The sequence below is a fragment of the Lupinus angustifolius genome, chromosome LG17 (assembly GCF_001865875.1).
Source record: "Lupinus angustifolius cultivar Tanjil chromosome LG17, LupAngTanjil_v1.0, whole genome shotgun sequence".
NCBI classification, from domain to species: domain Eukaryota; kingdom Viridiplantae; phylum Streptophyta; class Magnoliopsida; order Fabales; family Fabaceae; genus Lupinus; species Lupinus angustifolius.
In genome coordinates this window covers 10,890,376-10,905,713 of record NC_032025.1, presented here as the reverse complement: position 1 = coordinate 10,905,713, position 15,338 = coordinate 10,890,376, and the positions used below count along the sequence as shown (strand labels likewise).

The window sequence follows — 15,338 nt, the reverse complement described above, 5'->3', positions numbered from 1 at the left end:
TCTGTTTAGTTTGTTATTAGGAATCTTTCCTTTTTTTGTTATCTTTCTGTTTTTCTGGTTGGTTAGTTATTTTGCCAACCATGACTCCTTTTGTATAAATTGAGCCTTTGGTTCAAAGCTTAATATCAATATAATCAAGATGTATTCATTCAATTGCAATAAGTTTTATATAATGTACTGCATCATCAAATCATTCATATTTAATTAACACCGACTTTTCAAAAAAATAATTCAAATGAATGTGAATGACACATTAATTATGTATAAATCTTTACACAAATGATACATAAACATAAATATTGAGTGATATATATACTTGACAATCCATAACTAGGCGATAAATATAAGTATGTTATACATTGAGAATATATTAGTTTTATACGATGTTATAATATTATTCATTATTTACTACACTCTACCATTAAATAAAACATCAAACCATTTGACATTATTAAATGTAGAAATTCAATTATCACGTTTTAAAATTAAATTGTAAGATAGAAGTTTACAGTGTAAGGACAGTTAAATATAGAAAACTATTATGGAAAAATCAAATTTTGTTTGTAATTTATAGAGAAGAGGAGGAGTGGGCAACCTATTAGGCCCATTTCTTCCAATTTAAATTCATTTGTTTTCTCGAAACCCTAATCAGAAAGGGCGAGAGAAATATGGGAGCAAGCGATGACAAGTTTCTTATTCATCTATCAATCAGGAAGTAAACCTTGTTGGCATTGTGCTAAGAAAAAATGATAGTTGAATTGATGAAACATTGAATTTAACCTCACCCAGAAAATTGTTTTTTTTTCCTTTCAAAATCATGAAAAAATGGGTTTTCGTTTTATCGAAAGAAACGGTGAAATTGAGTAGCAATGATGATAAAAAGGCCGGTCTTATGGCTGCCATTTACTTCCTTGGTAGTAGATTGACGAATTCTTTTCGTGAAAGTGTTATCTGAGCCAGTTTCATCATTTTTTAACTCAAATTTTGTTTTTGTTTTTGACAATTTTGGAATATTTGAGAAACTTTGATAGGTTTCTTATCTGAATGCTGAAAGGAGATCTTGTATTAGTGGGTAATGCATGATATAACACGTTTGTGTTGTTGTAAAACTTGAAACTTGGTTGCTTTGTGTTGATAGTGAAACTCTTTATCGAGTTATATTTTTGTTTTATGTTTTATGTTATTAGTCCTAGTAAATGCCCAATTTCATTCTTAAGAAAAAAATGTCTGTCAATGTTTTAATCTGCGCTTGTAGTCTCGGTTGTGGTTAAGTTGCATATATTGCAATTGTGGGTAAATACGGCCAATCCAGCCACAATTGCAGAGACTTCTGAAATTTCTGAAATCATTTTATTGTGTTCACCTTATGTACAATTCAAAACACTGACCGTGTGCCCCTAATTTAGGTACTGATAATTGGAAAGAAAAAAATCCATTGCTGTGAGGTTGCACAAGATGAATGGTTTATCTTTGTTTGGGACACTATTTACAGTACTGACACCCATCAAATGCAGTATGTTCATAATGAGTTGATACAATTGTTTATCACATTGCATGTTTATCCCCCAAAATATGCAAGATGTTGAGTTTGGATAGAATCATATGAAATTATGTTGATGGCAGACAAAAACAGCAGTGTTTTGTGGTATTTTGTATACTATATCTTGTCAAAGGCAAGTTGATGGGCATATAAAATTAGTAATGTTTTGTAGATCTCTCTAACATTACTTGTAATCACGGTCTTTACTTCTAGCTTGGAATAACCCTTACAATATATCACTTAGATGATCTTTTATTTTTGGTTTAGATTCTTCATCACCAAATAGAAACTTGTTTGGGGGAACTATGTCATTTAAAGCCGTGATAACAGAAAAACTGGTGTGTTTTGGATAAGATTTTCAGAGTCTATTCTAATTCAAGGAATTGAATCTGATGAAATGACTCGTTACTTCCTCCGGTAAAAATTGAGGTGTTGCCGGAAGACCCATAGAGTTAAATCTAAAATCAACTAAAATAGGGACCCACTAATTTCCCAAAATTATTCTTACAAAGAAACTTAAGTATTTATTTTAATTTACAAAAATATCAGGGCTGCAATAAAATTTTCTGAGGTTAGAATATTGGCATAAAGTTTTGTTCAGCAGGCTCTGGTAAGTGTGGTAGAACATTTTGCTGTGGTGCATTTATGTTGTTGGTGTATATAATGAAAGAGAGCGTATGGTGCAACCAAAAAGAACTGAGAAAACATACATTGATCTATGCTAGTAGGGATTTAATTTTTTCATCTATATAATTACTATGCTAGATTCCATTGCACAACTAGTTTAGTGTTTGTATAGGATGTGTCAACCTACCAATTTATGTTAATATCTTAAAGGGAAATTGATTTGTTCATGAATTGCAGGCTAGAAGATGAAATGAGTTTTCCACTTCCTTTACAACCTGGACCATTTCCTTTGACAAGAAAGTTACATTGTACATTGCTTACTGTTGGATACTTCTTGAGGATAACTTTTGATGTAGGCATTGACAAGAACTATCACCTTCTACCCATTGGTAAATGAATTAATTTTGTCAATATGCATCTCCTAGTGCTTGCGAAACTATGGTGTGGACTGTCTCCATCTCTGATACACTCCCAATGATGCCGGTCTCATGTAGAATGTCGAAGGTTGTGGCCAAAATAGTGGGAGAAGCATGATACATTGTATTGTTACAAATGCTTGTTTTCTCCTTTTGCAAGAGACGTTGTAGGATGTGAATATATTTTTCTGGGATATAATGTATATAGAATGTACAAAAGTACTTTTTCTGCCTTACTGGGCTCACATGGAAGTGTATCTTGAATGAAAGTAAGTTGTACATTTCCAAGTTCACTATAATCCTGATTGCTATTGTGGAGACCTGTGTGTTCTAGCAAGACTTTAGATATTCATATACAACTATGCTAGATAGTCACTGAGATAGTGACATGCATTAAATCTTGAAGGGTGTTGCTCCTCTATGCACTTTAGTAGTTGCACTTGGATGAAAGTGTACCTATTTGAAGCATTGAATATGGTGAACGATTAAGATCATTGCACCTCAACTAATGAATCTATTTCATAATTTAGTTTATACCCATTTTCCCCATAGAGCTTCCCAAATGTGATTCTCAAGAATGTGAACGTTCCTTGAACCAGAACACCTTGAAATTAGAAGTGACACTCACAAGTTGCAGCAACTTTAAGCTGAAATAAGATGGGAATCATTTACTGTTTTTTTTTTTAATTTTCTCTGTTCATCAAATAATTCTTCTGTGTGGGAAACATTTATATTTTTCCATACTCACTCAACAGTATGAATCCTTGGCTCTCATGCCTTGGTTAAATGAAAATGTATAAAAGCTTGTTCCTACCTTACAAAAGTTATACTGAATATCTACAAAATTCACTTATTATTTCCATAACTGTTAAGTTTCCCTATATGGTACAATTTTCTCTAAAGCTAATAAAACTATTTCCACCTAAAAGGTAGGAAAACTTGAGTGTAAATTGTAATAATGCACATACAACTGACACCTTCAAAAACAGTCTTATAACCTTGGAAGGCTTGTAGTGCAGTAAACTAAATGGGTGCAGGCACATCAAGCTCGTTAGGGTGATTAGGCTGAGCTACCTCTCCGGGTACAGCAACAACTTGCCTTCTTTGCCGCTCCCGGAGATATAGAACTGTTAGGAGGCATGCAAATAGGGTTAGAATTGTGGCATTTCCCTCCTCCAAAAGCACTTCCTCCACCCATGCTTCTAATTTGGGATAGACTTCTGGCAGTGAATCAATTACATGGACCTAAAACAAACAATGAACACTGCAATTAGGATCATGAACAATGAGAGACTGTGACAATTATTTGATAAAATTATAACAATTTAAAATATTTGTATCGAAAAAGAAAAGGAAATAAATAGAGAAAATATATAGGAAGCTTTGAAAATGACATTAAAGAGGAGAGAGGTTATGGAAAATAGCTCTTTACGAGTGATGACTCTAATTTAATATACGGTGGTTGATTTTATCCCTGAATAGTAGTAGTCTCTGTTGTTTTGTTGTTCAATCAATGACAAATATCAAAACAATTCTACCCATAATATGCATTTTGTTTTCAACTACATCCGGAGAAAACAGTTTATCATCTGTCCTAATTGAAGACAGACTACAACAGGCTTAGATAGCATAGCATGAAAAGAAAACCATCAATAGATCAAAAACATTGTCCGCTCTATAGTAACTGGTTAACCAAAGAAACTCACCAATAAACTGCCATCATAGTTCTTACGAACCCACAAGCTTGCAAGGGCCAGTGTGACTGGCAACTTTGCTGCTGGATCATGCTGTAGAGCTTCATCATAGTAACGTTTGGCTAGATGAAGGTCAAAAGGAAGTCCTTGGCCATGTTCATGCATGTACCCGAGATTGAACATGGCTTGTGCATTAGATTGTGATTTGGCATGCATGTAAGCCTCAGCAGCTCGCTCATAATCCCTGATAGTACCCTGACAAAAGGAAAGAGAAAGAAAAGAGAGTGAAGAGAACTTTCAGGGAAAGAGAACAACATGGCTTAAAATTGAATGTTCAAAGTGGCATGTTTATTACCCGCCCATAGTAATATGCATCTCCGATGAGTAAAGCGGCATGTTCATTACCCTGCTCAGAAGCTTGCCACCAAAGAGAATGTGCATGCTGATGCCTTTCTGCATCAGTACAAAATCCAGATTCACCCATGCACATGCTGCGTTCTCCATATTTGTCAAGAATCCATGCGGCATTACTTTGTGCTACCTCATAGCCCATCTCAGCCATTCTTGAATACAACATAAATGCCTTGCCAACATCACCTTTTAAGTATGATTCTAGTGCCCATCTAGACAAAGAACTCCATGGACCCCGCTCTGCAACTAGTTTGTACAGTGCAGTAGCCTAAGAACACAACATAAAAACTGTTAGAAGGTAAATTTATAGACAGACATTTTATATAGCTACAAGCATGTCTTGTGTTCTATTTTCAAAAAGCACCAAACATAGATCAAACACATGTCTGCTCCATCCCCGTTCTAGCACATTTACCAAACATTACCTTAATCTAGTTTTTGATGAATTTTATTCTTCTGTTGCAAGCTGCCAATTAAATCAAAGCAAGATCCAGTAACAATGGTGAATAATTAGGTCAGTCTAACCTTTTTAAACTCAGAGCAGATTGGTAGATTGGACCACACTGGTTGTCCAGTTCCAATATTGCTCAATAGTAGTTCAATCATAAGCACAAAAGGTAGCCATTACAAAATCATTTATAAGACTACACTGGCATTAGGTAATTCACCATTTAATATATCACTCTTAGTTTCTTACATTTAAAAAAATATAGTATACTAAAATTTATGTCAGAGGTACATCCTGATATCAAGCTTTTGCATACATTAATAGATGCATTTCGTTTTAGGGAAGTATCGAGTGAATACCAAAGAGAAATTGCATAGTTGCATAAAACAAACAAGATAAATAGAGAATCAAGTTACCAATGGGATATTTTTCTTGAACCCTACACCAATATGGAAAATCTTTGCCAGCTGGTAGAATGCCTTTGGCTGACCATGGTTAGCAGCCACTATAAAGAACTTACATGCCAACTTCACATCTCTTTTCACTCCAATCCCCTTGAGATACATGACACCCAAGTTATAGTGCCCACCAACCTCATCATTATCGGCAGCCTTTTCAAAATACTCTTTTGCCTGTAATTTGCACAAAATTTCATAAATTGACCACAGATGTACAAGCATATGAAGCCAATGATAAAGCTGCTAAAGCAAGCTAAATGCAGATACAAAAATATGTGTTGTTGCAGGTTTATCAAGCATATTCCCTTCCCTGAATACTGAGACTCTAACAACAACCAAAGGCATGCTTTGATAAAACTCAAATTTCTATTAAATGCAAAACTTGGATTCATGGGTTGCTGATATTCAAACAAGCCAACCAAAATTCATGAAATGGACAAACATTTATAGGGAGTGCAAAGTGTGGAACTAAGGAGAAGTGTTAAGCAGGCCATGTTAAAAAAAATTGCAATGGATAATGGCTGTTTCGATGTAAAAAACAGCATGACGATTAAACATAACCTAAAGTCCAAGTAAAACAGAAAGAGAAAGAGTGTGTATGATCTTACTTTTGTGTAATTTTTCTTGTCGACTCCATAACCTTTGACATATAAATACCCCATTCCATTATAAGCAGAATACAAATGCTGTTTCGATGCAAGTGTAAGCCATTCAAGTGCTTTTGTGTAGTTTCTTTCGACACCTGCTCCCCTGGCATATATCTCTCCAAGAAGTTCCATGGACCGCGGCTCTCCCTTCTCTACAGCCTTCAAGAACCATGAGAGCGCTTTGGTATGATCACGCCTCAATCCTCGAAGCCCAAAGTAGTAAAAGAGGCCAACTTTGTACATTGCGCCAGCATTCCCTTTCTGAGCCTGATATTCCAGTATCTGAAAGTCCTCATCCTCTTCCCCTTTAGATTTTCTCAGAGCTTCCTTATTCTCTTCAGCTCCATTGTGGAGTCTAACCGGTTCAATGACAGGTGAGTCTTTGGAAATCAAAAAACTATTCACAGCTACTTCTGCTAATTCAGCATAAAGCTTCACCGCTTTCTCAAACATCTGCCATAAAAAACAAATAAATACATTAAACATCAATTACAAAGTAAAGAACAAGGGGGTGTTTGGAAAGAAAGTAAACATCAATCATCCATTTGGTTAAGCTTAAAAAAGAAATTAATTCTACAGAATCGATTTTTTGGTAAGCTGAAAAATATAGCTAATCTTCATCCCTTTCGCCGCTTCTGCTTCTTAGCAAAAGCCCAACCAAGGGGGTGTTTGGAAAAGCTTATAGACTGCTTTTTTTGGCTTATAAGAATAGCTTATCAGTTCAGCTTATGAAAATAACTTATGACCTTCCTATAAGCACTTTTTAGCTTATTTTATAATAAACTTACAAAAGTAAGCTCTTTTAACTTATTTCAGAAAAAACTAAATAAGACCCAATTAAGCTATTTACTTAAATGTGCCCCAAAATAAATGTGCAACTGCCAAAAATGATTTTCATTCAAGATAATCCCTTTTTGTTTTATTGTAAAAAACACAGACGAGGCCACAATTCAAACCCATAATATTGTAGTCAAAGATCTAAAACTTTTTGCAAACCAGAACAATGTTCAACAATCTTGAATATATACAGAAATTACAAATACAGAAGAGTAACTTACATCTTGGCGTGTGTAGGTATAAGCCAATGCCATCTTCGATTGCATGTTTCCACCTTCTGAAGCAAAATGATGATACAAAAATGCCTTACTTTTACTCCTCTCTCTCAAAAGCCCTATTCCCCACAGAAACCCTAGCACTGATTGCGCCGCTGGGTAACCCGACTCAGCCGCCGCTTCGATCTCTCCAGCGGCCTCCTCCATCAACCTAACTTCCGCCGAAGTTACCGCAGACATCATCTTTCCGACGCCGGAGTAATACAGAGCTTCCAATTCCGTTGACGGTTCAGCGGTGGTGGTTGAGAAAGTTGAATCGGGTTCGAAGATTTGGCGCCATGACCCGGGGTCGAGCTCCTCCTCGGATTTCCCGGCGTCGGAGTCTCCGAAATCGTCCCACTCGGCGGATTCGGGATCGACGGCGGGTGCTTCGTCGGAGGGGACGTCCTTGAATTCTTCTTGAGAGAGAACGAGAACGAAGGGGCGAGCGAGGAGAGAGAGGGGGAGGAGAGAGAAAATGAGGAGAGAGAGAATGAACTTGGTGGTCGGAGTTCGCCGGCGCATGGTGGTTACGGTGGACGGGGAAATTGACGACGTTACCGGTGATGCTATTTTTTACGGGATTATTATGTTGTTTATTGTGTTATCGCATCATCGAATGTTAGAAAATTGATAGCAAGGGGTATTATTGGAATATTATGATATATTTGGCATGCCACGTCTTTTGGGCTCGTGTAACCAATAGGAAACGGCCAAGTCAGATTGCTGAACTCATCATGCCAGCAATAAAATGTGAAATTCATCCCTAAAATTTTTTGTTTCTGAGTTGAGTTATGAAAAATGAAAGACTTTAGAGTATCTTATAAGTATTGCATGAATTTAGACATTATGATTGGGCAAGCCATTTTACATTTGGGGAAAAATGTGTATTGATAATGTAAGGAAAGGTAGAAGATTTTAGGACACCTTGGGGCAACTGCCCCCTCAAATTTTTAAAATAATAATAATATTATTAAAATATGTTTTAGCTAAACTTATGTTTAAATTAAATCCTAATTTCTAATTTTGGATAGAATACAAGAGACACACAACAGTTACACATTATCACTTTTATCATTATCATAATTTGATTTTCTAATGTTTTATTATATGATTAATTTCATGTTAATGAAATTACCTAAAAACGCATAATATCTAAGTATAAAAAAATTGATTCTTATTTTAAAAGGAAACATTCTGATAAAGATAATGAAGATGATATATCTTTGATATCTTTGCTCCAACAAAATTCTTCATTTGGTCAAATAGTTCAACCAGATCAACAACCTTCAAAGATTCAAAAGGCATCAATAGGTGAATATGATATTAATTCTTTAGAACGTGATCCTGGAAAACGACCTCAAATTTGGGAATATCTGGTGAATCAAAGAGATAAAATTCGGATAGCTTATCTAAATTGGGGACCATATCAATGTGATATTGAAAATTATCCATTAAATAAAGATAAAAATCCTAGACGATTTCAATCCACATGACTCAAAATATTTCCTTCATGGTTAGAGTACTCTATAGTGAATGGTGATGCTTATTGTTTGCCTTGATATTTGTTCAGTAATAAACCAAGTGTACATGCTGGATCTGATGTCTTTACTAGAAAAAGATTTAGAGCTTGGAAAAAAGTCAATGTTGGGAAGAATTGTGCGTTTCTTATTCACCTTGGTGGCTCGCCTCACAATAATTCAATGAAAGCTTCTCTTGATTTGTTGAACCAATATGGGTATATTCGCAATATCTTTAATGTGAAAAGTGTTGATCAAATCAAACAAAATCAACTACGTTTTAGGAGCTCTATCAATTCAATCCGCTGTCTCACTTTTCAAGCTTGTGCTTTTAGAAGTCATGATGAAACGCCACAATAAAAAAATTGAGGTAATTTTCTTGAACTCGTCAAACTCCTAGCATCATACAATGATGAACTTGCAAAAGTAGTGTAGGAAAATGCTCCATATAATTCAAAGTATATCTCTCATATAATTCAAAAGGAAATCATGCATAGCATGTCTAGTAAGGTGAGAAGATATATCAGAGAAGAGATTGAGGATAAAAATGGTTGCATACAAGAATGAGATTTTTTTGATATTGTACATGTCAAGGACACTACAACTATCACTCTTAAAAAAGCAATATGTGGTGTTCTTTCTCAACATAATCTTGATGTTTCAAACATTTGTGGTCAAGGGTATGATGGTGCAAGTAATATGAGAGGGGAATGGAATGGATTACAAGCGTTGTTTCTCAAAGATTGTTCTCATGCTTATTATGTGCATTGCTTTGCACATAGATTACAACTTGCTTTGGTTGCTGCATCAAGAGACGTTACAGTTGTCCATCAGTTTTTCTCAAAATTGACTTTTATTGTCAATATTATGTGTTCCTCTAGTAAGCGTCATGATAAGTTACAAGTTGTCAAATCAGATGAATTGGAAGATTTGCTAGAGATTGACGAACTTATAGTTGGTAAAGGAGAAAATCAGATTGACACTTTGAAACGGGTTAGAGGTACTCGTTGGAGCTTACATTTTTCTTCAATTTGTAGCTTGATAAATATGTATAATGCAACTTGTGTGGTCCTTCTCAAAATTATAGGTAATGGATTAAGTTCTCTTAAACGTGTAGATGCAGATGTTGCTTATAATACTATGACTTTATTTGAGTTCATATTGATTTTACACATGATGAAAAAGATTATGAGGATCACATATTGCTTTTGCCAAACTTTGCAACTAAAGTCCTAAGATATAGTTAATGTTATGCAGCTAGTTCATACTACAAAAGAACTTATTCAGAAGTTGAGAGATGGTGGTTGGCAAAGTTTATTGAAAACTGTTACATTATTTTGTGTGCAATGTGACATTTATATTCCTGATTTTAATAACGCTTAACGCGAAGGGCATGCTCGTCATCAAAGGGATCACATCACATTTGAGCATCATTATAGGGTGAACATATTTCTAACTACAATTGACAAACAATTACAAGAGTTGAATTGCAGGTTAAGTGAGCAAACAATTGAGCTTTTAACTCTGAGCACTAGTTTGGATTTTAAGGATGTTTATAAAATATTTAATATTGATAATATATGTGTTTTTGTGCAAAAAAATTTATCTTATGGATTTCAATGAACAGGAAAAGATTAACTTGAGATATCAACTTCAACATTTTATTCAGGATGTTGTTAGTCATTCAGATTTGAAGAACCTCTCAACCATCTCTGAATTAAGTGTACATTTGACAAAAACGGGGAAGGTGAATGCATATTACTTATTTGATCGAGTTATCCATCTTATCTTAACTTTTCCGGTTTCTATAGCTACTACAGAAAGATCATTTTCAACAATGAAGATAATCAAAACAAGATTATGTAGTAAGATTGAAGATGAATTTCTTGCAGATAACATGATGATTTTTGAAAAAGAAACAGCTAAAACATTTACCTCTGATTTAATCGTTGATGAGTTTAAGTCTTTAAAAGAACGAAGAACGACACTTTAAATGAATGTACATTTTTCTTTAACAATTTTAGTTGTTAATTAATGTTATTGATAATTAATATCTTATTTTGAAACTTCGAAATAATTATGTATGTTTTTTTTTTATATTTTATTATTATTGAATTAATTTTAATTGTAAATTATAATTAAATATTATTGTCTCCTATAAACTTTTAATCAAGATCTGCCATTGAGTGTAAGAATTTTATATACTGTGAGTTTATGATTCATTTTTATTTATCATTGACTCTTTAAATAATAAATCTTGAATGTGACATCTATGCATTAACAATATAAAGATAGATTTATACACAATTAGTGTATCATCGATCATTCATTTGTATTATTTTTATTTTAAAGTCAGTGATGATCAAAATGAATGATGAATGATTTAGTAATAATGTAAAAGTCTCTTACACTTTCAGTATAGTGTATACATATTTTTCTCATAATATAAATTTTTACATTGTGTATAAATATTTACACTGAAAATTTATAGATATAATTGTTTTTCCAAGAAACTTGTATTCTTAATTATTGAGTAATTTCCTAGGTTTGGAGGACTGTTACACTTATCATTGGTCATTTGAGTCTTCCTTCCCGCACTTATTGACCAAGCATGATATGCAAAAATGTGTTCATTCGTTCTGAAATGTCCATTCAACATGCTCTAATTCCTGCAGATATTTCAAGCAGGCAAAACGGGCAGCCTACATGCATTATTATTAGATAAAGTATGAACATCAAATATGCAAATGTGTATGTATTTTATCAAATATGAGAAAGTGTGTTACATTTGTTATATATTCATTTGTATATCAAATATAAGAAAATACAATCATTTTCTTATTATGTATATGTATTTTTATTTTGTATATTATATGTATGCATATGTATTATCCCTTTTGTATTTTGTATGTAAATTATGTATTTATATTTGTATCTATTGTTTCATTTGTATAAAATTTATTATGATAAATACATTTGTATATTTGTACACAAATTTATATATATATATATTAATTTTATTTAGGACGGTTTACAAGCTGCCATGTTGTGTCGACATGAGTTGGGCGAGTAGAACAGTCATAATTACTAATAATAGTTAAATAATAAGTTATACTTTTTCTTAATCGTAATCACATGTCTTATTAATAACTTAGTTAACTCTTATTTTGTTTAATTTTTTATTTTTAAGGACATTCACCAATAGTTAGTAAGACTTTGGATATCATGATATTAGTTGGTAATGTAAGAGTTTTTATTATTATATTAGTGTAAGACCTTTGTTGGATCCTGAAGTATTATATAATGTTAAAGATAATCATTATGATTTAATATTTTTGAGTGATACTTATTGAGAGGAACAACCATTTATAGTTGAAAAAAATAGTTCCTTACTCAGTAGATAAAAAATATCTTTGGTTAAAAAATAAGACTTTAAATAAGTAACAAGAATAGACGGGTTCAAATCTAAAGATGAGAACTAAAAAGATATTGGTATAGTGATCTTATTAAATTTTTAGGATGACCAAAAGGTCAAGAGTTTGATTTCTATGAGTGACACTTATTCAGAGGGACAACCATACACCCCAAACGAGACTAATTCCTTACCAAAAATAGTAAGAATATACATTTGATAGTACAAAAATATCCGAGGAACCCAATTGGATATTAAATAGAAGGTTTTGTGGCTAGAGTGGGTAGTTTCTCAATTGGGATAAGAAAAGAAGTAGGAAAAGTGGTGAGCGTTGTAGAGTCACCATAACATTAACCGATCATCAAATAAATATGAGAAATTATTGACGGTCTTGTCTCAGAAGTAATATAATTATCTGTTACATATTTCATGGTAATGAAATCAATAGTAAAGGATGATAATAATACATTTAAAACTATTGATTTTAGATCACCCAATAATTATTTCAAAATTGCGGTTTGAACATGATTATGAAATATCAATTGTAGGTGCCAAGATAATATATTTTTTCATAGGGTATCCCCTCATCCTTCTGGGTAAGGAATTATTTAATTTTATTCGAAGTGCACGATTGTTACTCCCAACAAGTGTCTCTCCCATGAATCGAACTTTTAACCTTTAGGTTATCATGAGAATCTAACAGAACTTTATATCACTAGATTAATAGCTTGTTGGTGATGTGAGGATGATATGTGAAAGAGCAAAGTGAAAAGTGAGTTAAGTGCCATATGATTGTTGAATAACCTCTTAATGAATAAATTTAACTCTTTTGTTTTAAATAAAATGGATTGACGAAAGAGCTCACAAAATGGGTTAGCCCAATCAGGTTGGTATGAGCTCATTTGATAAATATGCCAGCTCAGAACTTAAGCCAATATGACCTGATCAATTAGTACTATAACCATCGACCTTTGGGCCAACAAACCCATGGGAGGTAACTGTTCAAACTAGTTAAAGATACATGTCCCGAATCCGATTAGGTAGTGGGAATTGTTGGCCTTCTCTTATTTTATGTTTATCCTAATTTTAGTGCAAGATGGTTAGATGGATGCTACTTCAGAATTAGAATTTTATTTTTTTCTATAAAGAAGACATATATGACATTGCAAACTTTACACCAAGAAGTGGAATTCAATTTTTGCCTTCTATTTTCTCACATTTTTTCTCATTTCGCCTCCTTCATTCTTCTAGCACTCTTGTTTGAGTTATTTTATAATATATTATCCACACTAGAATGACTCTAGCTATGCAAATCTTTTATATATGACATATCATGAAGTATCTCCATTATATGAACATGATGAATCATGAAGTACCATAACTATGGTATAAACATGTGGAACGTGTTAATTAGAAAACCTAATTATTGAAGAGCCAAATATTTTTATGAGAAAACCGTAACAACCAAAACAGAGAGGAGAAGCAGTTACAACCAAAACAGAGAGAAGAGAAAGTTCCAGAGTTCAAAGAGAAAGAAGAAAGAGAATTGTAAATTTTATTGATTAAAAAAATTAGTTACAACAACAAAATAGAGGGATATTTATATTAGGGAAAACTAAAGGAAAAGGTTGAGATACATAAGCAATGGATAGAAAAATGACTAATCCCTAATATACCCCCCTGAAGATGCAGAATCCTGTTCTATAGTAGAGAGTCTAAAAAAATCTTTGACTTGAAGTTGTTGTCTAAATCCTAAAAACTTGTTAGTGGATAGAGGTTTAGTGAGCACATCAGCGGTTTGAAGAACTGAAGGAATGTGCTTTACAAATAATGTTTGATTCTGAATTTTGTCACGAACAAATTAAAGATCTAGCTCAATGTGCTTAGTTTTGCTATGAAGAACAGGATTATGAGACATGGACACTGTGCTAAGATTGTCACAGTAAATAGTGGGAGTGTAAAAGGCAAACTTTAGTTCCTAAAGAAGAGATTCCACCTATATAAGTTCTTGAGCTGCTAGGGCTAAGCTTCTATATTCAGCCTCAGTGCTAGATCTGGAGATGGTGGTTTGCTTTTTAGACCACCAAGTAATAAGGTTGGGACCAAGAAACACACAAGCTCCAGAGATGGACTTTTTGTCATCAACATATGAGGCCCAATCAGCATTGCAGAAAGCTGTAATAGCAAGAGGCTTTGATATGGCTGTCTTCTAAAGATGCAAGCCATAAGAAGCAGTGCCTTGGAGATACCTGGGAATTCTCTTGACTGCAATCCAATGTGAGGTAAGAGGATTGCTGAGAAATTGGCACACTTTGTTGACATTGTATGCAATGTTTGGCCTAGTAACTGTTGCATATTGCAAGGCACCCACGATAGACCTATAGAACGTAGGGTCACTAACAGGTTCATCACCAACTTTGGATAGTTTATAGTTGCTGGTCATAGGAGCATTCACAGGTCTAGCTGAACCCATATGAGCTCTGTCTAACAGATCTGTGATATATTTAGATTGAGACATAACAATTGAGCCATTTCTGAGATGCTTGACTTCAATACCAAGAAAATAGTCAAGTTTGCCCAACTTCTTTAAAGCAAAGGCTGAGCTGAGAGCATCAATGATCTTGTGAACATGACTGGGGGATGAACCAGTGACAATAATATCGTCCACATAGACAAGAACAAATAGTTTGTAGGTAGTAGAGGTGTGAATGAAGAGAGAATTGTCACATCTACAAACCATGAAGCCGAGAGTGATAAGAGTAGATTTTAATTTTTCAAACCACTGTCTGGGCGCTTGTTTGAGACCATAGATAGCTTTGTTGAGCTTGCAAACTAGAGTTTTATCATGATGTTGAAATCCAGTGGGTTGTTGCATATACACTTCTTCATTCAGAATTCCATTGAGAAAAACATTGTTTATATCAAGTTGTTCAAGAGGCCACTCATGGGTTATGGCTAAGGTGAGAAGAACCCGAATGGTAATGGGTTTGACAACTGGAGAAAAATTCTCTGTGTAATCAACCCCCATCTTCTGATGAAATCCCTTGGCAACAAGTCTAGTTTTGTGTTTAAGA

At 33.9% G+C, this 15,338-nt stretch overlaps 2 protein-coding genes across 2 annotated transcripts; both read right to left on the bottom strand.

Annotated features, from left to right (window-relative positions):
* LOC109331595 (ERAD-associated E3 ubiquitin-protein ligase component HRD3A-like) lies at positions 3,334 to 7,935 on the bottom strand. Its single transcript, XM_019566189.1, has 6 exons — positions 7,300 to 7,935; positions 6,203 to 6,694; positions 5,553 to 5,768; positions 4,633 to 4,956; positions 4,290 to 4,532; positions 3,334 to 3,828 (listed from the first exon to the last, which is right to left on the bottom strand). The coding sequence occupies exons 1-6, from the start codon at positions 7,855 to 7,857 to the stop codon at positions 3,607 to 3,609; spliced, it is 2,055 nt and encodes a 684-aa protein (XP_019421734.1). The 5' UTR covers positions 7,858 to 7,935; the 3' UTR covers positions 3,334 to 3,606.
* LOC109330867 (uncharacterized mitochondrial protein AtMg00810-like) lies at positions 14,261 to 15,292 on the bottom strand. Its single transcript, XM_019565138.1, has 2 exons — positions 14,576 to 15,292; positions 14,261 to 14,473 (listed from the first exon to the last, which is right to left on the bottom strand). Exons 1-2 carry the CDS (start codon positions 15,290 to 15,292, stop codon positions 14,261 to 14,263), a joined length of 930 nt encoding a protein of 309 aa, XP_019420683.1.

Bases quoted from the DNA above. Each gene is read 5' to 3' on its own strand.
- LOC109331595 (XM_019566189.1), bottom strand. From the start codon at position 7,857: ATGCGCCGGCGAACTCCGACCACCAAGTTCATTCTCTCTCTCCTCATT. The intron at 4,957-5,552 runs GTAACTTGATTC...TTGTGTTCTTAG, and splicing joins TCAAGAAAAATATCCCATTG to GCTACTGCACTGTACAAACT. The intron at 4,533-4,632 runs GTAATAAACATG...TCCTTTTGTCAG, and splicing joins ATGCATATTACTATGGGCGG to GGTACTATCAGGGATTATGA.
- LOC109330867 (XM_019565138.1), bottom strand. From the start codon at position 15,292: ATGGGGGTTGATTACACAGAGAATTTTTCTCCAGTTGTCAAACCCATT. The intron at 14,474-14,575 runs GTGTGCCAATTT...TTGCATCTTTAG, and splicing joins TTGCATACAATGTCAACAAA to AAGACAGCCATATCAAAGCC.